General features: G+C 37.5%; 1 protein-coding gene and 1 long non-coding RNA gene across 47 annotated transcripts in view; one reads left to right on the plus strand and one right to left on the minus strand.

The window, feature by feature from the left end:
* LOC309499292 (uncharacterized protein) overlaps positions 1–25,170 on the minus strand; it is a 548,614-nt gene that overhangs the window by 63,603 nt on the left and 459,841 nt on the right. For 43 of the 46 annotated variants that reach the window (XM_082170476.1, XM_082170471.1, XM_082170463.1 and 40 more), the window contains one exon: positions 2,599–2,772. The exons of the other annotated variants lie outside the window; for them this stretch is intronic. In XM_082170476.1, coding sequence (XP_082026602.1) covers positions 2,599–2,772 — 174 coding nt within the window. The remainder of the gene's footprint in view (positions 1–2,598; positions 2,773–25,170) is intronic. 46 annotated transcript variants of the gene reach the window in all.
* Positions 20,155–23,796, plus strand: LOC309499355. The gene is made up of 2 exons (XR_014206225.1): positions 20,155–20,754; positions 21,005–23,796. It is a non-coding gene; the product is annotated as an uncharacterized lncRNA (long non-coding RNA).

The raw sequence follows: 25,170 nt of genomic DNA on the forward strand, positions 1-25,170 counted from the left end.
CCCAAACTATCGCAAATTTTTGGTTCACCATTTATTATTCCAGAATCAATATTGATTCAAATTAAATTGCTTTAGTTTTGTCCTTGCTTATTGACGAGGTTGACAGAAGTTAGCCACTTTTGTTCCAACAGAGGATTTGTTTCCACCATTTCAAGTGGACGCGTGGAAGAGACGTGAGACTGAAAGCACTGAAAAGCCCTCGAGCTACTCATATGCTGAGAGAGAGGTAAGACAATAGAGCTGCACGATTCATCTTTAAAATACTGTGATCTCCATTCAAACACCCACACAATCTTCATCCATTTCATCTGTCTATTAAACCTTTGACAAAATCATATCGCAACATTCAAATCTGCGTTGGCACTGCCGCTGACCCAGAGAGAGTTGTCATGAAAAAGCTTCACAAAAGATCTTTAAAACCTCATAATAGCATAATTATTTCTGTGATACAATAGTTCAAATTATCATAGAAGTACTGGGATAAAAATGTAAAGTTCAAATATAAACACTGATGTCTACGATAGCGATCAAAATAGAGTAAATCAGCCTTTGATAGAAACAATCGCAAATCGCAATTCTTAAAAATCACAATACATATTGTATCGGCACCCAAGTATCATGATAATATTGAATCAGGAGATAGGTGCATCATCCAGCCCTAGTCTCTGGTTGTGTGTGTGTGTGTGTGTGTGTGTGTGTGTGTGTGTGTGTGTGTGTGTGTGTCTGTACATGTGTGAGCTTAATGTATTTGTAAACATTAAGGAAGTCTTAATATGAATGTAATTAATGACTAATAAAGGCTGTATTAAGCACTTAATGACATTTTCTTGATTCTCCGTGACCTAATCTAGAGTGAGAACTATTTATGGTTAATACGTGGTTAACAAAGCATTATCTAACACTTTACATAAGAGTTAATTAAACAATAATACTTGGTTAATTACAGTGAACCAAGAATTTGCTATTTGTATATAGTCTCTTAATATATTAACTACAGCTTATATACTATATATATTCATTAACTATAAACTAATAGTTTTAAATGATTTATAAGCGCTGTGTTACTGTATACCTGTGATAAAGTGTAGGGCTGTAATCTCCCAGTCGATTAGTCGATTATTGGTTGATACGTTCTGGCTCGACCCAAATTCTGATTGGTCGATTTTTTGCCGCGTTCATTTCATCAGGTGGAAAGCACTAATTGCTCATGGGGGTGTTTTCAGAGCACCCCTGTTTCACAGGTAACAGTCTGTCTTCAGAACACCCCCCTTGTTTTCACTTCTTTTGGATTAGCCCAACCCACTGGAGAAGAGAGACAGATTGAAGAAAGTAGGCTACAAGAAGGTTTGTTGGATATTATTACTTGATCTGGTTTGTTTAATAAATATAATTTTTTATTAAAGTGGACGTGCCTCTTGTGTTGAAGAGTAAAAGCTTTAAGTTAATAGTCTATTCATGTCTCAGCCGTGAAGCTGAGCTCCTATGTTCAGCCTCGCTCTGTGCGAGCTGCACAGAGCAGCTGAAATGATAGTGTCTGTCAGTTATTATAATACATATGACAAAAACAATTGTCTAAATTATGTTGCATATTCCTCAAAAGTTCTTGTGATGATATCACTAGTTGACAACATAGTACTATTTTCGGAAATCATAAGCTATGATATTGCACAGATGCACGTGATGCAACGCTGTCAGAGCCGACAGACTCGTGTGTCAGACTCATTTCAGTGCAAAATTAGGTCAAAAACGATTTAATATACTGCAAATAGCCTACTAGTTTTTTATGTTTATTTATAATTAATTTAGGTGGACAACAAGGCTAACAAGTACTGCGCACAGTGCGCAGCTAATTAATTTAACGTTATTCTTTCCTAACGTCATTTTTTGTCAAAAATTTCAGGACTTCAGTCGACCAAGATTTTCTTTGGTTGATTACAGCCCTAATAAAGTGTTGCCATTATTTCAAACCGGTCGCATTAAGTGTAATTGTTCCTTTTGTATGTGAGGGAGAGATTCTTCTTTTTCAAAAATAACACAAAATAAACAAAGTAAAGATAGAATTTGACTGATAGCATTATTATTATTATTTTCAAGATTTCCATAGATATGGTGATATATTGTTATTGTGTGTTATTTTGGCCATGATAATCATGTAGTGATAAATCTGATATGGTGACAGCCCAGGTTTAGGTGAAACACACACCACTTCCCTCTTTTCAGCTGCACACACACATTTTGAGGCAATGCTCAAGCTTTTACAAGGGTCTGTTTGCACAAGCATTACAAGGCAAGTTGATTTACAGCAAACATTTGTCATTTAAAAAAAACCTCTTCACTGTATCCTGCATCTGTTGTCTGGTTTGTAGTTCGTCCGGTTTATTTAACTCTTAGTTTTAATAATATATGAAGATGTCAATGTTCCTCTTCTGGGAGACTCCTCACCGCTGTATTCTACCACCGGCAGGATCTGACGGTTCAAGCTGGAATCTGTCGCTGAACCACCGGATGGGGCTTACACCAAAGATATATTGTATACACTATCTACTGTACATATTAATCCTTATTCACTCCGAGTCTTTATGGTAGAGTTGATCTTACCACAGTTTCTCCAGTTTACAGTGAGGAATCGCCAGTAAAGCAGAGAACAGCTTCACTCCTGAGTCTCCTATTTTATTCCCAGACAGACTCAGTTCTCTCAGGTGTGAGGGGTTTGATCTCAGAGCTGAAGCCAGAGCAGCACAACCTTCATCTGTGACACCACAATCCATCAACCTGTAGAGAACAGTGACACACATTAAGCCTATATCCAGAGATAAACATGACACTTAAAAAATAAATAACATAATGCTGTCAATATGAAATATATACAAATATTCATTAGAAACAAGTTGGTAAACACATCAGTTAGGATAAGGGGATTCAATATACAGTTTTTACAGTATAAAAATCATTATTTCTATGGAAAATCCCCATAAAACATGAAAACCCAATGTGTGTGTGTGTGTGTAATTCATGTATTTGTAAACATTTTATGGAACATGTGTGTGTTAGGACTGGGAGAAAAAAAATCGACTCACCAAACTATTGAAATTTATACGAATATTGAACAATTTTGAAATAGATTTTGTTTTCTATTCTAAAATCAATATTGATTCAAATTATATTGTTTTAGTGTTGTTGTAGTGAGTTTGACAAAAGTTTGCCACTTTTGTTCCAACAGAGGATTTGTTATCACCATTTCAAGTGGACGCGTGGAAGAGACGTGAGACTGAAAGCACTGAAAAGCCCTCACGCTACTCATATGCTGAGAGAGAGAGATAAGACAGTAGAGCTGCACGATTCATCTTTAAAATACTGTGATCTCCATACAAACACCCACACGATCTTCATCCATTTCATCTGTCTATTAAACCTTTCACAAAATCATATCGCAACATTTAAAATCTGTGTTGCCGCTGCCACTGACCCAGAGAGAGTTGTCATGAAACAGCTTAAATAGTACTGGGATAAAAGTAGGGTTGGGAATTTGAAGGTTCCGGTTCCAATTCATATAAAACATAATAAATAATAAAATTATTTATAAGAATTATTTATAATTCATAATAAAACATAGAAGTAAGAGGAAAATGCACAATCCTTTGTGTATTTATTTCTTATACTTGTCAAATGAGTTTAACAGACTGGTAATGTCAACAAATTCAACATTTAGCAATTTTTGTCTGTACATGTGTGAGCTTAATGTATTTGTAAACATTTTGAGCGAATTTCTTAAAGTTATTGAAACTTTAGAGTGATTAAGAAGCATGGATAAATGAACAATAAGGAAGGGACGTGCCTGATGATTAAAAAACACATTAGAACTCAAATCGGCACTCACACAATGGCTTCTTGTGCCGCCTGACAGTGTGTTCCGCTTTGTGGCATTTTAATGGTCAAATACACACAAAATTACGTAAAAAAACACCCATCTTGCTTCTTGTGCGCGCGCTCATTTTTTGAATGACTTTACACAACAGTTCCAAAATTATGTAATCGAGTGACATGACAATGGTAAGTGCTTACAATCTTGCATATTAAGATATTATTTTCTTATGGCCAGTTAGATTGGTATCTGCTGTACTTCATGGATTCATGTATTAAGTCTGAGTTGTTTTTATCTGCACCATCATATTACAGACAACTGCTGGTGTAATTATGCAGTTGTGGAGACGAATGATGATTCCAAAGCAATACATGCATATACACTACTAGTCAAATGTTGTGGTCTCTTCTGCTGCAATTTATTTGATTAAAGGACAATCAAATGAAAAGGCTTAATGTTGAGCCCTAGTATATTTTTATTGTTATTATTCATTTATTTACCCATAAACCTGTCTTTAGGAAGCCATAAGTTACAGTGGCAAGAATAACTTTGTGAAACCTTTGGGGGTGGTGGACAGGGTTTAAATTAAGACAGGAGTATGCCTTAATCTAGTTAATCGTGCATTTCTTTTCTTTTATTCCACAGCTGATGTGTGCAGTTTTTTATTGCTTGCATTAAAATAATTTTCTCGTTTTGTTTTTTAATTGCAGTCTTTTTCTTCTGCCATTCATGCTTATCAGCTCCATGCAATCTTATGCTTTTCGTGGTTCAGCTGCACGCAGGCTGAAAAGGATTTTTGGCAGTTTGCTAAAATAAAAGAGCCTTTTCTAAGAGCCATGGTTTAAGCTGTTGACTTTTCTACCTTGAGAAAGAACGTTAAACAAACAACTTATACGGGCATGACAAATCCAGCCCGATCTCATCCCAAGTCGTCATATACTGACGCTTTTGACATTTCGTCTACATCAAACGCACATGGCACCCTTTAGCGTCAATATGAGACGCAGATAGATATGGGCCAGAAGGCGCCTCCTAGCGGTATAACACTACCCCAGACCTAAACCTACCCATAACCGAACAAAGCTCTGTGCGTCTCATATTGACGCTAAAGGGTGCCATGTGCGTTTGATGTAGACGAAATGTCAAAAGTGTCAGTATATGACGCCCTAGGATGAGAATGCGTTGGACAAATCATGACATAAGACTGACATCACTCACAACGTACCAAAGCATTATCCCTCATGAACAATATAACGTCTGATGTTTGCATACGTGCATACCAGAATACCATTATGACATCCTTCATGAATAAACATGACGTCTGATGATTGTATACATATATACCAAAGTATCATCACGTCACATGCAAATGTAGTCTCAAATACAACAACTTAATTGGCTGCTGTACGTGCTGTCGCGTTAACAAGGACAAGCGGTGCGTGTTGATGCGGTCAAAAAACACGCGTTTCGTTTAAAGACTTTTGACCCCGATCGCCTGCCATAAACGTGAACTCATGAATGTGTGTATGTTGGCCGAAAGCAAATGTTTATATTGTAAAAAGTTTTAAATATTTGTATTTCTTACACCTATTGTTTCACTTCAGAAGCACTGATTCATCAGCTGGGGTTTATGGATTACCGTCGTGTTCACTTTGTGTGGTTTTTGAATCCACTTGCATTACATGGACTCACAGAGATGGATTATTTGCTAACACTACAATAAGGTTTCATTTGTTACACACTAGTTAACTACATTAGTTAACATGAACGAACCATGAAAGATTCTTCTATAACATTTATTAATCTTAATGCATTTTTTAAATCAAAAGTTGTACAGATGTGGCCATTAAGAATGTGCATCACAGGGAAAGGGATTCAGCGATACGGCCCATAGTGAAGTTCTCTGGCACATGACCAGTAGGGGGCAGTCCTGTTTCTTTCTCAGTTATAGTGTATACTGAAGCCAATAATATGCAACGATGTGTTAACCTCTCTCTAGCGCGTACTGACAGCAAGCGACCGAGCTCATAAACGTGTAGTGGTAAATGGACTGCATTTATATAGCGCTTTCACAGACCTATTGCCACCAAAGCGCTTTATATATAGCCTCACATTCACTCACTGTCGGTGTCAGCGGTGTCAGCCATGCAAGGCGCCATCCAGCTCGTCGGGAGCAGCTGGGGTTAGGCGTCTTGCTCATGGACATCTCGACACCTCGACACTTGGTCAGGTGGAACCGAGGATTGAACCACCAACCTTCCGGTATGTAGACAACCTACATGAACCACTGAGCCACTGCCGCCCAATTTTTAAGTAGACTATATTGTTTATGAATTAAATTCAGTTATTCAGTTATTAATGGTTTTTACATGCTTGCCATAGGAGTTTGTAGCATAAAAGAGTGTTATAATAACTTTTTAGTTAACTTATAAGTGCAAATATCCCGTCCCATTTTAGCAACCCTAATTCCCACACTATGGAATTATTCACACTGTGAATTTAACGCATTTATTTGACATTTAAATAACCTATAAAAGATCTTTTGCAAGGACACTATGATGAAAATGTGACTTATGTAAGTCTAACATAAAATTATATTGCATTTTAATGTCTTTCTTTGCCACAGACATGACCTGTTATGCTTTTTATTCTAAATCACTCACTAATTTATTTTATACAGTTTAAGTAGCAGAAACCTCCGCCAAATAATTCTGATATTTTAATAATATTGTTTGTTCATTGGCCACTTAAAAGTACAATCTGTATAATATTTTTTCCATGGATTAAAAAGAATAATAATAATAATCCACCGGTTCACTCTGAGCAGAATCAGTCGCCTATTTTAACGTTTCTGTTCCTAAAAATACAGATTAATAAGGTTATTTTGTTTAACTTTTTTGTAGCCTAGTTTATAATAAAATAATTATAATATTTAGGCTATAATACTACTGTGATGCAGAGTCAGAGACGTTCGGATCCATTTGCAGTATTTTAATAGAGAATAGTCAGACAGGCAATAAACAGTAACAGCGTCAAGAATGTCAGAGGCAATCCAGAATCATAAACAATACCATGCAGAGGTCGGGGCAGGCGGCAGACAAATATACGAGAATCAATAAACAGGCAAGGAACAAGAAATAGGGAATCAAACAATGTAGAATCAAACAATGTGGAATCAAACAATGTGGAATCAAACAATGTGGAATCAACGCTCAGAAATGTTAGCCAGGGCAGAACAAGACTTCGCAATGAGTAAGAGTTCAGAGTCAGTTTATATAGAGGGGAGAAGTGGATACACCTGTGCAGGTGATTAGACCTAGGTACGGGGCTGATGGGAAATTAAGTTCAATACTCTGGTGACGGTGTCCTTCGGTGATCGGAGAAAGCCACAGAGGTGTGATCTATGAAAACTACTACTAATAATAATTTCTCTCTTTTCTTTTTTTAATGCCATGGCAGCTTCTATGGATACATATTCAAGGCAAGAAACAGGTTTTTATTTATTTAAATAAAACTAAATAAGATGCCAAATGAATTAATTTAGAGTGAAAAAGCCTACATTTCTCATTCGGCATGAATCCAAATGTTTCATTATTTGTGAATCAAGCTAAACTATTAGGCCTATTATGTAGGCTAAGCTTTGTACTTGGCATGGCATTATTGACGTAAAATATCATCTTTCCCATATAACAGCACAGTGAGGCCGTGGTCAAGCTAAACGTCACAGATTATATTACAGACTATTCAAATTGAGTCGTGTAACATTTTATATGTTTGGTTGACTGTATTTTATTTTAATAATGAACAGGCTGTGATATTGCAATTCAGTTAGCAATTCAAGATTTTTGTGTGTGTGTGCACGTGAGGCGGCGGCGCGACCACTGGATTTTTTCCTTCCAAGAGAGTAAACTGTTACTCCATAATTTGTGGTCATACAGATAAAAGCAAGACATAATTTATAAATGTACAAAAGATATTCAGATTTTGTAAAATAACGAAAACAAACAGAATGTCTCTGTTTTCTTTATAGATTTTGGGAGCGCGCCACAATGAAATGAAACTCAGCATGTTTTCTTTTGTTTTTTAATCTGTAATATTTAAGTGAAATTTATTTCAGCCTTTTTTAGAAGAATCTGTCTAATATTTATTTTTCCCAACAAAACATCAAATAAATAGAAATAAAAAGGTTTTAGTTTAATTCAATTACACAAAAATACCACAAAATGGTCATGTCAAAGGTTTTTTTTTTTTGGGGCAAAATATATACACAATATGTTACAATACAGACAATATATTTATATACAGTGCATAACCATTCACCCAGTTTAGTGAGACCCTGGGTACATAAGGGGAGGGGGGATTATAGCACCACGTACAGAGTGTAACACGTAACATAAGACACAACAAGGTGACAGACAGACAACAGAGGGACAAGACAATTGACAAACACAAGAACGTATTATTATTGATTGAATAGAATGATCTTGAGCAAATTCTATTTGTTGATCTGAGGTTTACATTAGTTGATCATGATTAAGGTGTTTGAGGGGAAATGGGTTTGGAAACATGTTATGCATGAGTGTGGATAGTGTATGCCTATGTGTATATATGAAGTGATAGCTGCAGGGGCAAAAGCAAAAGAGAAAAGAAAAAGAAAAAGAAAAAGAAAAAGAAAAAGAAAAAGAAAAAGAAAAAGAAAAAGAAAAAATATAAACTTATAGAACGGAAGGGGGGAGGGTATGTGTCTGGTAATGTACACGGCTTGTAGTTACATTTGTGTGGTATTAAGAAATGTCAAAAACGGGGACCAGGTGTCTTCAAAGGCTGATATTTGCTTCCTTCTGTGTGCATTGTGTTTCTCCAATGAAATGTATTCTGAGATTAAATTTGTCCAGTGATTGATATGGCAAGATTTCTTTGATTTCCAGTTTTGGAGAACTACTTTCTTAGCGACAGCTAGAGAGATGAGCAACGGATTCCTGTATTTTTGCGGGATATGGATTTCGGAAAAGTCGCCTATGAGACAAAGTGTTGGTGATGATGGGATTCTGTGGCTCAGGATGGTGGGCAGTGTCTCAGTGATTGTAATCCAAAAAGAGTGAACACATGGCGTGCAAATAGTCATCTGTGTTACCTATAGTGCATTGTGAACAGATATCGGTGTTGTGTAGGCCCATTTTTTTTGAACATTTGAACATTTTACTTTGGGTGATGTGAGTTCTGTGAATGACTTTATATTGTATAAGCTGCAGGTTTGTGTTATCGGTCATGAAAAATGTGTTCCTACAGATTTGTTCCCAGTACTCAGGGTTGGAAGAGACGGCCAGGTCGGTTTCCCACTTGGTTGTTGGGAGTGTTATTGTTGTGTTTTGGTTGGAAATCAATGTATATAGTTGGGAGGTTAATTTTTTGAAGTTATTAATTTTCATAATTTCTTCTATAAGCTGAGAAGGTTGTAATGTATTGTTGGTAAGTGTGGTTTTCTTTAATTTGAAGTCTAAGTTGTTGATATTGAAGGAATTGTTCTCTCCCAACCCCATATTTCTGTGTGAGTGTGTTAAATGACATGAAATGGTGGTTCTCAAATAAGTGGTGAAGGTGTGTGATTCCTTTTTGTGCCCATGTGGGGAAATAAAGAGGTTTGTTCTGTATCATGAATTCTGGGTTGTGCCAGAGTGGGGTGAACTTGTTTAATTCTAGTGATGATTTTGTGATTTGGTTCGTTTTCCACCAGGCTGTCAGAGTTGAATGGATGGTAATGCGTTGGCAGAAGTTGGATTTCTTGATTGATTGTGAGAGGAAGGGGAGGTCTGCAACTGGGATATTTGTGCATTGGTTTTGTTCCAATTCCAGCCATGGGTAATTATGCTTGTGTATATTGATCCATTTAACTAGGTACTGTAATTTATTTGCCAGGAAGTAGTGATGGAAGTTTGGTGCCTTAAGCCCCCCATGTGATTTTTTATTTTGTAGTGTTGAGAGTGATATTCTGGGTTTTTTGTTTTTCCAATAAAATTGTTGTGTTAATGAATTAAGAGTTTTGAACCATTTATCTGTAAGAGTGGTGGGGATCATAGAAAAAAGGTAGTTAATTTGGGGTAGGGTTTTCATTTTGACAGCAGCTATTCTTCCGATGAGTGTGAGTGGGTGTTTAGACCAGCGTTTATATTCGTCTTCAATTTTCTTTAGGAGTGGAGTGTAGTTGAGGGTGAAAAGCTCTGACAGTCTGGGGGAAATCTGAATCCCTAGGTACCTGATGTTGCCTGTGTGAAGGTGGAGCGATGTGTCCTGAGCTCCAGAATCCCATGCATCATCTGAAAGTGGTAGTAAAATTGACTTGTTCCAGTTGATAGTGTAATGTGAGACAAGGGAGAATCTGCTGATAATATTGAACGTTTCTTGAAGTGATACTCGTGGGTTCTGTAAATAAAGTAAAAGATCATCTGCATATAAACTGATTTTGTGTTGTACGTTGTCTACCTGAATTCCTTTGATTATGGTGTTTTGTCGTATTGCTGCTGCAAGCGGTTCAATGAAAATGGCAAAGAGGGAAGGCGAGAGTGGGCATCCCTGTCTGGTGCCTTGATGCAGTGTGAAACTCTGTGAAGTGATTCCGTTAGTGGTAATGGTGGCCCTGGGTGATGTGTACAGTATTTTAATCCAGTGGATGAACGACCTTCCAAAACCGAACTTGTGAAGTGTTTTGAATAAAAAAGACCAGTTTACCTTATCGAAAGCTTTTTCTGCATCAAGTGAAATGATAATGGTTTTCTGTTGTCTTTCTTGTGCTATATTAAATAGGTTAAAAAGTCTGCGGACATTATCTGTGGCGTGTCTATTTTTTATGAAGCCTGTCTGATCTGGATGAATGAGTGTGGGGGTGACTGTTTCTATTCTGGTTGCTAGTGCTTTAGTGATAATTTTCAAGTCAGTATTCAATAGTGAGAGAGATCGGTAGCTAGAAGCGTGAGATGGATCTTTGTTGGGTTTTAGCAGTAATGTTATGGCTGCTGTATTCATGTGTGTGGGTATGGTAGATGTCAAAGCTTTTATTTTTTGAAAGTGGTCATACATTTACACTACAGATTTGTGTGTGTGTCTTTTGTGGCATTACACTGCAGTTTTTAGCTTCTACATTCCAGTGTGTCCACCCTGATTCTCAACCACAACTAGAATAACTTTATGTTATTATGCCTATTTATCTATTTGTATTATATATTAGAGATGCGCGGTTGGCGGTTACAGCCGCGGACTCTGCGGATAAACCGCGGATCGGGCGGATGACGTGATGAAAAATAATATTTTAATTAAATGTGGGCGAATGGCGGGCGGTTGAACCAATCAAATGAAAAATATATGTATAAATTGTTAAATATTGTTATCTGACTATACCTACATCCACAAAAAAAAATTTAGCACACTTTGAAATAGTCAAATTTTCATCAGGCAGTAATATGGCCTAGTCGAGTCTATGCAGACTGCTTGTTTTTATCAGAGATGGCAACGCCAGCGAAGGAGGTACGTGACAAACTCAAAAAAGGAGAATTAAAAACAAAGGAAATAGAAGGTCAGAAAAGTGTTGCCTGGAATAAGTTTTACAAAGTGGTAAATCAGGATGACACCAGTGCAGGTTATGTAATTTGCAAAACATGCGAAGCAGTTTATGTTCATGACAGCCACAAGACGGGTACGTCTAACATGTGAACGTGCACTGTTGTGCGGTGGAATTTCATCAAAATTTTTTTCCGGAATGAATAGAGTCGCCGTTTCTTTAATATCGAGGCTCTATAGTTTATTATATGATTGTTAGGCCTGTTGTTGGTATAAAATGAATTGCACTGTGCACTCTCCGCTCTCTTCCCGTGCATTCAAAATTAACGGGAGTCTTCAGAACAGGCTTGTCCTATAGTCGACACCCTGACATGACAGTGCATAGAATTAATTAGCCTATAATGTAAATTACTTGTTATTTTATTCGAGCTTTCTATCTGTTTGCTAAAAAATAAAGTGAAATAGGCATTCATTAGTAGTAGGCTAAATAGCTAGCCTAGAAATCTAGACGCACCCTAGCGGCAGCAAAATTATTTTGCAGCCAGGGTGAGTCTAGCAACTCTCAATAGACCTTTTTGCTGCAAAAACCTAAATTGGGTCAGGCCAATCACGTCGTGTATAGAGTAGGCGGGGGCAGGGTTAACATATGACGACAGAGTTGCGACGGTTCCTGCCACTTGAAAACAAAGAATGACGGCTGCTGCGGATGGAGAACAGCGGTCTTTCGAATCGGCTTTGGCCGCAACTCTGGAGGACTTGGAGTTAAGTTTTTCTTTGAGAAAAGAACAAAGAACGGCACTTAAGTCATTCTTAAAAAAAAGGAAGATGTGTTCGTAGTTTTGTCGGCCAGATTTAAAAGTTGAATCTATCAACTAACGTTAGCTCCGCTGTTGGGAAAACGCTCTGGTTGGTTGAAGCGCTGTCCTATTGTGTGCAGAGGGAATTTGAAAGACAGCCGTTTATCCCACCCATCAGATTGACCGTGTCTATGGTGAGTTGCCAGACTAAACATCTTGATGTACGTCTGGCTTGCCAGGCTACTAAATAGCAGCATGTTGAAATGATGTGCCAAAATGCGTTTTCTATTAGGCTACAATTAAAATATTGTACAGTAGCCTATCAGATAAGGTCAGGTTTGCCGAAGTGCGTTTAATTTAGGCTATTTATTTATTTTTGTCCCTGTGCGCCGATCGGAGACTGAGTTCACTGCTGATATTCTGAGGTAAGAGCTTTCTAGTCTCACGGCTGTCATCAGCAGCGCCTTGCATGCCCAATCAGTGGATGGCGGGCGGGTGCGGTTTTGAAAATTGGTCAAAAACGTTGGTGCGGATGGATGGCGGACGGGTGATGAGTTTTGTGATGCGGTTGCGGATGAAATAATAGCCCATCCGCGTATCTCTATTATATATTCAGAAGTCTCGGCCTAATAGTTCAGCCTGATCTCAAGGCAGTTTGTACGGTGGTGCATTGCTGCCATATACATATTCTTTTTTCCACTCAATTATGTCTTAATAACGAGATGTTATGTCATTTTAACAACATCTTTTCTCGTAATAACGAGATGTCATTTTTAACAACATCTTTTCTCGTAATAACAAGATGTGCGTAACGAGATGACATAAATGTGTGTGGTGCAGTGCAAGACAGGAGAGAGAGAGAGGGACGAGCAACTGTCATCTGTCAGTGGCCCATGCCGGCTCTCACTACATATCAGGGGGAAACTGGAGGATTTTAGAGTGGACAGTTAAATTCCTACCAAATCATTGAACACAATCTGTATTTTCCCTTTAACAGTATAGATGTTTATATACATTCACTATAAATGCATCTATATAATAATAATAATTTTCTCATACAAATGTCATAAAAACCGGTTGCGTAGATCACAAATCTACGTACCTTCAGGACACTGACAATAACGATGGATAGTGACAGAGAAGATAATTCTCATAGCTCTCCTCAGAAAAACGCTTGTTTCACACACACAGTTTGATTGTGTCTGTAGTTTCTGGCCAACCAAACGCCCGCAGCGAGTCTCGCCCTGGCAGCATCACGGGGGAAGCCTGCAACACACTCAACTCTTGCACCATGGACACAAACACTTGTGACCCATGAACGCCTCTCTAAACTACTGCGTGATTTTACAGTTTGAAGCGTCTGTCATAGAAAAACACCATGTGCTGTCATGAAAAAGAGAAATGTCTTCTCATAGGATAAGAACACGCGGTCTCATTAATAATACAGACATTGACGTGTCATCGATGTACTATAGTGTTTCTCCATGTCATAATCTGTGACATTGTCGTGAGGTAGACTTTAAACCTGGAGAAAAATCTCTACAGTTTCCAGTTTCCCCCAAAAATTCAAATTAATGGACTGTGTTAATCCTGACTGTGCTGAGATTGAGTGTGTTTAAAGTAAAGGGTGTTAAATGTATATGTCAAAGTGTCAGAGATGGGAAGTAACGAAGTTCAAATCCTTAGATTTTTCAAATATTTTTACTTTACTATTTATTTTTGTGCCAACTTTTTACTTTTTATTTTTAACACGAACATCGGTACTTTCCACTACAAGACGACTCGACAGATTTGGTGGCATTCATTCAGGGCAAATCATTGCGGCTTGATGGCGGTAACGTTAGCACATAGTAGTATGGACGGCGACATTATTGAAAATGAAGAAAACGGAGATCCCAGAGATTCGGCAGACAAGCAGCAAGACATTCCCAATCATCCTTTGAGGTATACATTTGATCACTTATGGTCTCTCTCTCCCTATCCATCTCAGACACACACACACATTTTTTCACTCACTCACTGTCCGACACACAATTACGTTATGACACGTTACGCATTACAGAAGGTCTGTATACCCTAGTTGCTCCCAAGTTCTGGAAGGGATTCAGGACAAAACCATGCACATCTACAGATTTGAGGACATACATCTGTAACGTAAATATATATCTGACTCTGGGTCAATGCGAATTAGCTCAAGGATATAGGGAATTTGGAAATATTAATAAACATAACTCATGGTCATAATTCATAAATCGCATATACATTTACTTTATCAATTATCGAGATTACCTTGTTCTGTAACTGGTCTAGTCATCAGTCATTCGTCCAGCGAATAAATGTAAGATTATCACAGTTAAGAAGGGGTATCCCGTTTACAAACTCCAAGAAAGTTTATCTTCTGGCCGTGAACATAAAACTTTTGGGTTTATGAATTAAAACTACTCAAAGTAGTTTATAATATCGAGCGTGTAGCTTAGTCTTTTGCATTAGAGTTCTCAACGGGTCGGGTCGGCCCGACAAACCCGACGGGACCCACGGGTTCGGGCCGGGTTCGGGTCGAAAATATAAGCAAATGACTCGGGTCGGGTCGGACCTCGGGCTTAATCTTTTCTTAATCTAAAAAAACAAAAAAAAAACATTTATTAATCATCGCTGCTGTTCACCGTAAAGAAAGTCTGGCTGCTGCGTCCAACGTGCATCATGGAGAGGGGCGGGGGCAGACGCCGCTGCGTGCACGCCTTTAGCCTGGAGAAGAAGATGGAGTTGGTGAAAGCAAACTTGCCGCAGGTGAATTCACCGTCGCTACTACAGCCTATTTATATATTTAAAGTTTATTGTTTCAGTTGTTTGTATTGTTAAAAGGCGTGAACATTAAAGGTTGATTTGAATTTGCGTCTGCTGGTCATGATAATACGTGTATGAGAAAAAAAAATCTGACGCGGCGTCGGGCCGCGGGCCGGGTTCGGGCAGGTAATTCATGTTGATGTGTCGGGTTACATCGGGTCCAGGCTTTAAAAGCCACGGGCCGGGTCGGGTCGGGTTGTAATTTTCAGGCCCGTTGAGAACTCTATTTTGCATTTCATTGACTTTATAAAGATGGATTTTCAAACACAGAGACAGTCAAAGTATGAATGGGTTTTAATAAATGTCAAGACTAGAGATTACATGAGCTACAACTATAAATGTACGTAAACATGCAAACAATAAAACAAACAAACATTTAAACAAACAAGAACATGAAATAACGTGATCAGACTGAATGAAATGAAAGAGAGAAAATAAGGAGAGAGAGAAAGGAAGTAGCTGGTAATTATTACAGACAGAAACCTAATTTCAAGAGGCACCTGGAATCAGCTTTTAGAATGATCAGTAGCCTACTTTCAAGTTGGTTCTCTGTTCGAGTGATGCTGAGAGGCAGGAAGCGCGGACGGTGTCCTGTGGGTGCTGCGTCTTCTGGTGTCGCGGGAAGCTTAAAAGGCTCACTGAATGTAACGTTACCGAGAAAAATCAGATAATTTCCCTTGTGGAGGGGAAAGGCGAGTATGAACTTAGTTGCAAAGGACGGCAGCTACGACTCGAACATGTGTTGTCCGAGGGAGAAGGCCGGAGCCTTTTCAGATGTTCCTTGGAGAAGCGTTGTGCGGGGGAGGAGAGACAGAGGGTGAGAGAGAGAAAGGTCAGAGGAGAGGGTCTCTACTTTTAAAGGACATCTGCTTACGCCCTCTTTTTGGGACAACAGCAAATCGGATCTGCTGATCTGAAGCGGGAAATAAGTTCATTGGAATAAGTTCATTGCAGTTCATTGGAAACCGTAGCCAAGGCGACATCTAGTGTATATATCTATACCCGCCCGCGCTCTCAGATCACTTGGACGTGGCTGTGTTCAAGAGGTAAAAACTATATAATTACTGTTCGTTTTCTCACACAAACCGCTCGTCTTAGGCCATCAATGTGTACTTACGATGGGGAATTGTTTAATTTGGACGATGGGGAATTGTTTTAATTTGGACTCTGTGCATGCTCTTTCAGGTGGTGACCACAGACCTGCATTATATGACTGACAGACAAGAACGGTTTGACCTAAAAATATCAAAATTGTGGATGCCCTTAAGGTAAGCTAAAACATACCAAAATTTAATTTCAAAGTGAACTATCCCTTTAACATTCATATTTAGAAATATGGTATTTCCTAGAATAAATGCATATTATTGTACTTTGCAGTCAAGATTCGACTCCGACATGTTTTTCCCATTACATTGACACCTCGAATGACGTTTTTGCATGACAGAAATACAGGGTTACATAGTTTCCTCATAATCACTAGCATAGTGAATTTGATTAACATAATAACGTTGCATAGATACCTCAGACATTATCTGGCCAATTATACATAAAATACATATCAAAAACATTCGTAATGGCTATTAGATTGGGTTCTTTGTAGGACTTTAATCTCAGAGTCTGTGTCTGATAGGAAAGTCTTTTTGTGTGTGTGTGTGTGTGTGTGTGTGTGTGTGTGTGTGTGTGTGTGTGGGGCGTAAAAGTCACGCGGTGCTGCTGGAGGTTTCAGCACTAGGGAATTGACCCTAAGGCGGTCAAAACAGAAGCTCTTGTCTTCTCCTCTGACAAAAGAGGTTGAATTAGCAAATCATGATTCGCTAATTCAGAACATCTGAGTTACATACAAAGGACGTTTGGGTGTGTGTGTGTGTGTGTGTGTGTGTGTGTGGTGACTTCTCAGTCTTGAATGTCACATCGAGTTTCGTTATCTCTTTGGTGCAGAGAGGAAGGGGGTTTGGAATGCAGAACGTTCTGTCTAGGGTGCTATAAAGTGTTGGAGGAGCCGTAAAAGTTGCCGACTAGCTGGAGCCGATGTGTGATTTGTATTTGGGAGGTCAGAGTGTGAAAGCAAGAAGGAAAGGGGCATTTGTGTTCAGATTCAACGAGCCAATGATTCCTTAATTCAGAACCAAATGAAATGAATGATCTGCTCATCCGCTACACATCACTTGCCATTTTTCTTTTGCTGGATGTCTATTGTATATTTGCATATCAGTAAAGATTTTTTTTAATACAATGCACATTGAACTTTTATAGCACTTCAATTGTAAAAATTGGGAGCCTGACATATTACATTTATTTTTATTAGCACTCCATGTTCAAAGATTTACTAGCTGTCAGTTCATTTCTTATACGATACTGCCATCTAGTGGTTGTTAGTTGTAACTCTAAAAGTATGGGGAACTTCTTAGGCTACGTCTACATCTACATCACATGTGTCAAACTCAAGGCCCGCGGGCCTATTCCGGCCCGCCACATTATTTTATATGGCCCGCGAGAGCATATGGGTATCTTACAATTAGGGATGCAACGAAATTTAGGCTGCCGAAAATTTTTGGTTTTTGGCCTAAAGATACCAAAAAGCCGCCGCGCCCCTCCGTGTTCAGCGAATGACTCTGGCTCAGCGTGTTTTAGGACTTTGGGTGCGAGTCCGCTTCCGAAGATGCATAACTTCTAAGCACGTTCCGCTGTGTGTGCGCGCTGTGCTCTCCGCTCCGTGTTCACAGCGTGTTCTGCTCAATGTTCCGCTAGCAACCTCCGTGTGTGTGTGTGTGTGTTTGTGTTTCGAGCTCTGCTCACGCTCACCGGAAAGGCAAAGTCCGCAAAAAAAAAAACGTGCCGTCATGAAATTTCTCTGGACTTGTTTTTTTTTGCAATAGCACTACTGTGCTGTAACATGGTGTGTATAGCCGTGCTGGGCAACACTGGTAAAATTACACGAATCACGATCCTCTCATTCACTGGTCCTCTCCCTGCTCTGCTCATGCTCTGATAAAAATAGCTTTGTAGGACTATAATTTATTTTGACAATTGGTCAAAAAATAAATGTTCAATCTGATTCTGCTGCATAGAACTGATTGAAGAATAATATATTTATATTTTATATTATTTTAATATAGGTACCAGTATTAGCCTTTTCACAGTTTGTATCACTCCGCTTGTCTGTGTTTGCGCCACTTAAGCCAGTAAGTGGCGACAAGTGACTGTCTTTATGAGTGAACAATTGAACTTTAAACTGATTAGTGCCAAAAACATTGATTAACTCAGGAAAGAAACAAGTTGCTGAAACCAGTCTTTAATGCTAATATTAATTGCTATTTAATGAATAATTAATTTGCCTCTGGACACAAAAAGATTGCACTGGTTTTTGATTGAAATGTAACATCTATGCAAAATAATCCTTGAAAGATTTCTCATTCAAGGCCATTGCTGTTTGGAATATGTGATTGTGTATTGTCAACAATAAACAGAAACATTCTGCATTTCCATTTTGTAGTGTGTATCATTCATTGCAACATTTATCCTCATTCTCATGTTTAAGAATCTGTTTTCTGCTTGACAAATAATTTATGCTACTGCCCACTGACATGCTTTTAAAGCTATTGTTATCCCAAATTTTTTGGCCTTTAAACACCTTAAAATGCACATATGTAGGTCAGAGAAATCCAAATTTTATCGGGGGAGCATGTCCCCGAACCCCCAACTACCTCACATTTGAATACGCATGACTGTGTGGTAATGTGTGCTGGTGTGGCTACAGTGCCAAGGCTGAATTTTTGAGCCAGTTTGCCCCTGCATATATACAATATACATTATTCTCTGTATCAAATCATTATTACCCAGCCCCTGATGTTTCGGGCTCATCCCCTGATGTTTTTAAAACCTAGAAACACTCCTGCAAATGCATATACAATATTTGTAACTTAAATAAGTAATAATCAAATAAAGAGACAATATATTAACATTTTAAAAGTCTTACAGTTACAACCGGCCCTTTGAGGGCAGCCATAATGCTGAAGTGGCCCTCAGTGAAAATGAGTTTGACACCCCTGGTCTACATTAATCCGGATACATTTGAAAACGGCGTTTTCATTTATAAACGCTCTCCATCCACACTAGCGTTTTCGGACGTTTCAGTGTGGATAAGAAACTTTTGAAAAAACGCTAAATTCACCTTACTGCGCATGCGTAAAACCCCACAAAAGATCACTGATATGATTCAGATGGAAAAATAAATAATGAACTTATCGCGCAATTCTTCTGACAGGATAATTTTGTTTAGTAAAATATCTCACCATTCACTGATGCGGTCCAGGTCACACGCAGTCACCATATGTTTGGTCTAAAACGCAACTGCTCTCATATATTGCCGCAGGACAGCAAATGTGAGTAAATTCTGTCATCTTTTCAGGAGTGTGATATGAAGAGTGTGCAATGTAGAATATTTTTAGCAACAGTGTAAAAGTGAATAGCACATAACAGGCACAATACTGGTATAAACATGAATATCTATTGGTACAATATGCGTCACATGCGTAAATTTACGTCAGCGTTTTTAAATTCCACCGGTTTCACAGTCCACACTACAGTCCACACTACAGTCCACACTACAGTCCACACTACAGTGAAAAAGGCGTTTTCAAAATTCAAATGTATCCACTTTAGAGTGCGTTTTCAAAAAAGCTTCATTTTCATTAATAAAAACGCCGTCTCAGTGTGGACGGAAGGCCAAAACAGAGAGAAAAATATACGTTTTCAAACGAAAAAGTTTTTGTGTGGACATGGCCTTAATTAACCCCCTGGGGTCGGCGATAGCTTCATGACCAGCTCGCTTTTTTTCTTATCAGTGTATAATACTCTGTTGATTTGGATCTTACATATAAGTGTTATACATCATTCGATCCTGTTAAAGGGATAGTTCACTTTGAAACTGAATTTTGGTATTCTTTGAGGTGGTGACCATAGACCTGCATTATATGACTGACAGACAAGAACGGTTTGACCTAAAAATATCAAAATTGAAACTACTGCGGACACAAAGACACCTACATCATGGATGCCCTTGAGGTAAGCTAAAACATACCAAAATTTTATTTCAAAGTGAACTATCCCTTCAAGTGTTTTTTTGTGTATACTCACAATAAAAACAAAGTGTTGTGGGCAATTCCAGCATTATGGATGTGACATTTGAACTCATAATGACAGGTGAAATGTCTCAGAAAAAACTTCTTACAATATTTAAATTGGAAATGCATATTCTCAGAGCACCCAATCTGGGGAATTGACAGGCAAAATATGTTTTTCTAAAATATATTTAAGCACCCCCAAAAAAGGAAAATATGCATGCGTTATGGATGTGACGGGAAATGACAGAGTTTTTGGTATACTGTTCGATTTCCTTTAAAGTCTGTGAAGTTTTAAGTCCAATGTATAAATATTGCTATCCACATGATGAAGGGGTCTTAGCTGAACATAAAAATATCAATGTTTAAAATATATATATTTTTATGAAGTGTATTATGAGGAAAAACCAACGTTATGGATGTGACAAAAACCCTGTTATGGATGTGACGCTTCTGAAATACAAAGAATCTGTTTGGAAAAATCAACAATCAAACCATCATGGCACTTTTGTTGATGCATAATGGCTGTTTTGACATTAAGAAGACTGTCTGAAATGATTCTGAAGATTGTCATATAGGAGTTCAAATCATAGGTTTCCTCCACAGTCAGGTGAACCGATGGACATTATTGTCCGTAGATGAGTCACTAGCAATCATGTAGCCTACGTTTTTGTGTCTAAATAATCGCACGGTTTTCGGCCAGTCTATGGATTTTAATGCGCGAGTCAAAATCATCACATTTTATTTCGTATAAAAATTATTTGACAAAATAATTGACACGCAATATTATTAGCCTATTATTATTATTTTGTCAGCGTGATCGTATCGAGCCTCTAAAGGGACGTGGTGGTGGAAAAAGCACATTTCATACGGATTACACAATCAGAGAGTTGACTATTTCTTTTCGTTTTGATCTTTCAATCTTTCTATAGATAGGCTATATTTCTGAGAGGCATACGTTGAGTTTCTGTTCAGTTATGAGACGCGCTCAAGTTCACGTGTTGCAAGTGATCGCGCCTGCACCTCCATGTCTGCTATATTTGCTTCTTATTTATTAAATTGAATTTTATTCATTAAATTGAATTTTTATTCATTTATCTTATTTATTAAATTTATTAAATTCAGCAATTGGTTGATGAAACTTTGATTTAAAATTAAGATACAATTTATACAAAACGAAATTCACTTTAAAGAAAGTCTTTCTACAAAACAAAACTTTAATGAAGTGGCCAAAATCATTTCTGTCTTGAAACAGATCACAATAGTCATATGCATGATTTAATATGAAGCGTCCGTAACGGTCACGTCCGTAACGCATTATTATGGTTGTTCAGAGCAAAGTAGTGAGATGAATTGTCGATCCTAATAAGCATAAACATAATTTAGCTTTGTAAATAAAGTTTCAAGTTATTTGCATTTATAATTGTCATATTAAATAAACTAAACCTTTAACCCCCTGAGGTCGGCTGTATCGCCGGCGATACCAGCTCGCCTTTTTTTTATCAGTGTAAAAGAAACTCATAAATACTCTGTTGACTTTGATTTTCCATAGGAGTTTCATACATCAATCGATTCTGTTAAATGTGTATTATTTTTGTGTATACTCACAATAAAAACAAAGTGTTGTGCTTTTTGCCAAATAAAGAAAAATAAACACAAAGCGAGTTCTGCCTTCTCTCTGCCAGTGAAGTCCATTCTGAAACGCGTCCGAAAATGAACAATAACTCAGCGAATACTCAGTCAAACAGGCATACAGACACACAGGCATGAAGCTTGAATTCTCTTCTTTTAAATGAAGTAATTTATATAAAAAACAAATATTCTCATCTTGTGAAATCTGTATTAAAAGAGAGCGATTCCAGTCGAGCTCATTACAGCTCATTCAAATGTAATGTGACTCCGCCTACGGAGAGCGCGCGCTATTCAAACGCAAATGAATGAGGTAATCCACGCAAACCTGTGAACGCCCCCATATCAACTCGAGAAAACACAAGTTTATTCAGATCATTACTTGTTTACACCGTCTCGCAGCGCTGTGAGGAATAATAATAATGGAAAATGTCCCTCAGAAGTGCGGGTATATCGAGGAGCAAGGATCCGACTGAGCTGAGGAAAACTGTAGTAAGTTTTTTTCCTTCTCACGTGAATCGCGTTTCTGTTTTGTGAATGAATGAACGGCAGAGATGCGCTGTTTACCACAGCTCGCAAAAAGACAGTTTAAATTTAAATCGCGTGTGTGAATGAATGATGATGTTTTAGCAAACTGTATTGCTATACTGAGATGAGTAAAAATCGACTGAAATATGTTGAAATAAAATGTAGGCTATTTGTATAAGCAACGTATTAAACTGCAAATTAACATTTATATGCCCTAATATTTCATAAAAACAACGTTACAGTCAGGCGAAATATGAAAGACAACATTTTGTTGACTAGATTTGGGTACAGTTTTTACTGTAGAATATACTGCCACATCAAATAAGCTTTTGTTTAGCAATTTCTATATATATAAAATACTATTTTTGTCAAAAATAAAGTCACCAACTAAGATGTTAGCTGTTCCAATGTTGGCTATATTAAAACTAATGAATACATAGATAAAATGTAGGCCTATAATCATTTTTTTACAAAGAAAGAGTACACTTGAAATATTGCTGAAATTGTAATTATTGTTGTAATTGTAACCTTTTTAATAAAATAGCAAAACATATTTACAAGATAGATGTAAGCAAAATCTTAAATGGTCAATATAAGTCTTCTTCTAAATATATCTTTTGTCCTTGCATTGTGGCTCAGTCAGTCACACCTGAATGAATGGCTAATTATGCAGAGTGGGTGGGACATTGTATTTTCAGGTGTAAACCACTCCTCGTTCACGCCCCCCTCGCATATTGGCTTTCCAAGCAAAACCTGTTTTACATCAATTTAAATCAATGTATAGTTTTATGTGAACGATAAAGCAAGACTACAGACTAAGATTACAGAGAGAGTCTTTCTGGATTTATACATTGAAAGCAACTACATTTCCAGGCTCAAACGGAGAACTTGACTTTGTACCATTTCTGTAATGTTTTTTTTTTTTTTTTTTTTTTTCTCCTTTGGAAAATAAGTTACACTGCAAATTATCTGATGTATACATTATCAGGTGGATGTATTTTGACCTGTGTTACTTGAGTCATATAAGGAGGTGATTCATTGAATAGGTATAATATTGATTTGTGTTTTTTGAATTGTGTGCTGTGTCAATGATTTTGATGTTGAAAAAGTTTTGAAAGTTGAAAATTTTGATGTATTTTTTTTTATGCATTATATTTATGATATTTCCATGCTTTATGACTTTTGTGTTTTTTTTTGTTTTTTTTTATGCATTATATTTATGATGATATTTCCATGCTTTATGACTTTTGTGTGAGAGATGTTTTTATTTTTTTTATTTTTTTTTAGCTGCTTTACACAGTGACCAGGTGTTTCTAATTGAATTAATTAGCTGCTGTTAAATGAACTGAGACGCTGTGTGTTATACACACCCTGATGAAGGCATGTAGCCGCAACGCGTAGGTGCACTTCTCACCAATTTTTAAGCCAGGAATGAAATAAAGGCTTTTTAAACTTTTTTCACTAATATTCGAGTGCCTTGGAATTCTTGTCTTCAGAGATAAAGCAAGACTATTTTCACATAAGTTTGAAGCCAGAACTCGAAGGAACAACATCCATTAGTCAAAAGTCTTATTGACACATATTTATTATGAGTTTTGTGGTCATATTTCAGCAACTTTCATTTTTATTTTTTTCAATAACCACGCATAAACATTATTCTCTTAAAAATTAAAAAATATACATGCATGGTGATCACATATTTTGGTAGCCCTGTTTGTGCTATATAGAGTGAATTTACACCTTTGCCATTAACATGTTTATAAATAACTGAAAAAAGCACTAATGTCAGAGCATGTCAGAACACCTCCAGGGCCCAGAAAACCGCTCAGACTCCAGAGGGTTAAAACGTTATGGACGTGACAGTGCACTGAAGCGTCAAGACCTCTTTATTATAGCCCTTATAAATTAAACAGGCAGTGCTGTTATGACCAAATTAGTAAATTTATTTCTCAGGCATGCCTCCATCTTTCTGCAGAATGCTTACTGTTAAAATAAAGTTTAAAAAGGGGGGTCTTTGATACCTTTTTTTGAAAGCATGAAATATGGCTGGTTGAAAATGTAATTTAAGCATTGTTGCTCACCTCATATCTGGTGGCAATTTTCTTAATTTTTTTTTGTTAAAGCACATTAATACAGTATATTACAGACCTAAATGGACAACTTAAAAAGGGTTTTGTTCTTTTGGTTAAAACTTTATTTTTTCATGGTAAAGATGACCTTTGCATGGAATTGCCCTTGTGCTTTTTGCCAAAATAAAGAAAAATAAACATGAGAGTTCTGCTTTCTCTCTGTCAGTGAAGTCCATTCTGAAAGTCAGCGAATACTCAGTCACACAGGCATAAAGCTTGAATTCTCTTATTTTAAATGAAGTAATTTATATAAAAAACAAATATTTGCAGTTTATGTAATCTGTATGAAAAGAGAGATGTCAGTCATTCTCATTATAGCTCATTATCTGCTAATGTGAACACGCCCATGGAGAGCACGCACTATTCAAACGCAAATGATCTGAGGCAATCCATGCAAACGTGTCAACGCCCACATCAGCTGGATAAAACACATCAAGTTAAAGAAACACATTATTTACTTGTGGTACCCTCTCAGTGACACACCTGAATGAAAGGCTCATTATGCAGGTCATTATGCGGGTCATTGTCTTCTCATGTGTGAACCACATCATTATTAATGATCCTTCACGCCCCCACACATATTGCCTTTCCAAACAAAATGTGTCTTACAAAATTTACATCAATGTATTGTGCCCTTATTTCAGAAACTTAGATTTTTGTTTTGTTTTATCAATAACCATGCATAAACATTATTCTCTCGAAAATACAAA

Source organism: Leuciscus leuciscus (genome assembly GCF_965113295.1).
Source record: "Leuciscus leuciscus genome assembly, chromosome: 5".
Lineage (NCBI taxonomy): Eukaryota > Metazoa > Chordata > Actinopteri > Cypriniformes > Leuciscidae > Leuciscus > Leuciscus leuciscus.